Source organism: Bison bison, unplaced genomic scaffold, assembly GCF_000754665.1.
Source record: "Bison bison bison isolate TAMUID 2011002044 unplaced genomic scaffold, Bison_UMD1.0 scf7180017864524, whole genome shotgun sequence".
NCBI classification, from domain to species: domain Eukaryota; kingdom Metazoa; phylum Chordata; class Mammalia; order Artiodactyla; family Bovidae; genus Bison; species Bison bison.
The window spans coordinates 1,371,646-1,373,982 of record NW_011495075.1 but is presented as its reverse complement, the minus strand read 5'-3'; the positions used below and the strand labels follow the sequence as shown (position 1 = coordinate 1,373,982).

The following is a 2,337-nucleotide window of genomic DNA, read 5'->3' as shown; positions in this document are numbered from 1 at the left end:
AGGCTTCACCCGCTGCCTGCAGCCTCTGCCCCTGGTCGGGGAGGCTCACGCCCACAGGCGCCCCAGCAGCTGTGCCGGGTGACCTCCTCTTGGCCCTGAGGCGTGAGGTCGGGGTCTGAAAGTTGGTTTCTAGTCCAATCGTTTGCTAACTCACTCCCGGGGCTTCGGTTTCCTCTCTTGGCGTACAAGTCTGCGTGGAGTGGGGCGAGAACATGGGGGCAGGTAACACAAAGGCCAGAGCCTGCCTTAGACATGCTTTGCTTTGGTTTGCTCGTGTTTCCAAAATTTCAAATTAATCGTCAGCAAGGGATCGAAAGTAAACGTGTCTTGGAAAGCGGATCTCATCTCTCAGTTGGTTATGTTTTTGTGCATGAGTAACAGAAAACCCTCCTTGATGTGGCTCAAGAAGCAAAGCCACTTTCCTAGCCCCACGATGACAAGTCCCAGGGTGGCATCCAGGCTCCGGCAGAGCTCGGGGCTGCTGGGGGAAGCCAGACCCTCCCGCGGTGTGCCACCCTGACCTTGTAGGCTGGCTGCTACGGACCCGGCTAACCCACATGCAGGCAGGAAGCCGGGATGGAGTGGCCCTGGAACATCTGGTCCTTTTATCAAGAAACAAAAGCTAATATATTATTGTAGATCAACTACACTTCAATAAAGAAGAGTCTTACAACTGTGGAAATAGACAGTACTTCCAAGGAAAGAAGCATGAAATTCATATGGTCCTGTACAGTGTAAATTCTTTGTTCTTCAGTAAAAGTTTTAAGGTTTTAGGAAAACTGAGTTAGAGAATTTCTCCCCTGGAGACTGAGGCATGGGTATCTTGTCTCGTTAAGGTAACCAGTACAAAAGTCAGACGGGAAGCCTGCGGCAAGCTAGGGTTTTGAAGAGAGATTATTATTTAAAGCACTCATTTGTTTCGTGTGTTCCTGCTCTCTCAACGCCCACTGCCCAGGTCATGTCCCCCGGCCATTCCTGGTTTCGAGAGGAGCCGGGAAGGCGAGAGGCCTGCCCTCCGGCCTCCCCGGGGGGCGTATTTGATGCCCCCAGGCCTGGGCCCTGAAATGGCGGCTCTCAGGTGGAGGGGGAGGACAGCTGCCCCTTAGATGCCCTTCAGTGCGCAGTCACCAGCGGCTCCCCCCCACATTCACGCCACCCCCAGCCCTGTCGACATGAGAGTGGGCCGCCCTGAAGGATATGGGGATCAGGCTGCCCCCCTGGGTCACGCTCTGAGCCGGAGATAGCCGGACCCTCCGCCATGTTCTTCCTCTTCCTGGATGGCCGCCAGCCTTAGAGAGGACTGGGGGTGGGCTCCGCTGGTTCTCAAAGCCCACCAGGGTTTCTCCTTTCTCTCCCCGCCTGTCCACATTAACCACCTCCTCTCTTCCTGATGGTCTAGTTGGCTTTCGGAAGAATCGGAAGAGGCCCAAGGAGCCCCAAGAGGGTAGGTGGAAAGTTGTCCCAAATCTCCTTAGGGTCTTTGGGGGAGGGGCTACTCCCTGCCAGTGCCCCACACCTGGTCAAGCCCTCAGGGTGCTTCACAGGCCATCACCAGCCCACAGGAGGGGGCTCCTTTCCAAAGCCCAGTGGTCTGTCACGAACCACAGGCCCCCTTTCCAGCCCCCTCCCCCCCTCCCCCTGGGGTTCCTACTAGAGAGGCCTCGTGTGAGCCCTGTGGAGTCCCACCTGAGGCTGGGGCTCATTCCTCTTCCTTTCTAGACTTCAGGAAGGAGCTGGTGGACTTCCGGAAGATGTTGAAAAAGAGGTGGGCCTGGGCCTGTCCTGGGGAGGGGGTCTGGAGGCTCTGCCCCTGCTGAAAGCCGGCTCGCACTTGCCGCCCCTCCCAGCGCCGGCAGGGGAGAGGGGCTTCTGCTGGCTGGTGGACTTGCTGGGAGCGCTGGACCCCAGGCTCCAATTCTAAGCTCTGTGTCCTTGAGTAAATCATCTCCGCTCTCTGGGTTGTTTGTAAAATGTGCTCCACTCGAGCCACAGAATAATGTCCCCTCAGACACCCTGGTCTGAAAGCCGCAAGACAGTCGTTAGTTAGGAGAGAGTTTCTGCCGGCGGTGTCTCCGCAGCCTCTTGCTCCAGGAAGCCAGCGCAGCGCTCACCCCCTCAGGGCGCCGGCCCGGTGGGTGACCAGCCCCTGGGGGTCCCGCGGTCTCTGACCTGCCCACCCCGCTCCCCAGGGACCCGCCTCCCGCCCCGAAGAAGAAAGTAGACATGGATCAGGTGTGGCAGCTGCTGATGACGGCTGACCGAAAGGACTACGAGCAGATCTGCCTCAAATACGGCATCGTGGACTTCCGCTGGATGCTGCGGCGGCTGCAGCGGATG

At 58.0% G+C, this 2,337-nt stretch overlaps 1 protein-coding gene across 1 annotated transcript in view; it reads left to right on the top strand.

The window, feature by feature from the left end:
* IGFN1 (immunoglobulin-like and fibronectin type III domain containing 1) overlaps window positions 1–2,337 on the top strand; it is a 30,918-nt gene that overhangs the window by 5,091 nt on the left and 23,490 nt on the right. The window contains 3 exon segments of the mRNA XM_010831127.1: window positions 1,400–1,444; window positions 1,720–1,765; window positions 2,190–2,337. The exon segment at window positions 2,190–2,337 is cut by the window's right edge and continues 1 nt beyond it. Coding sequence (XP_010829429.1) covers window positions 1,400–1,444; window positions 1,720–1,765; window positions 2,190–2,337 — 239 coding nt within the window.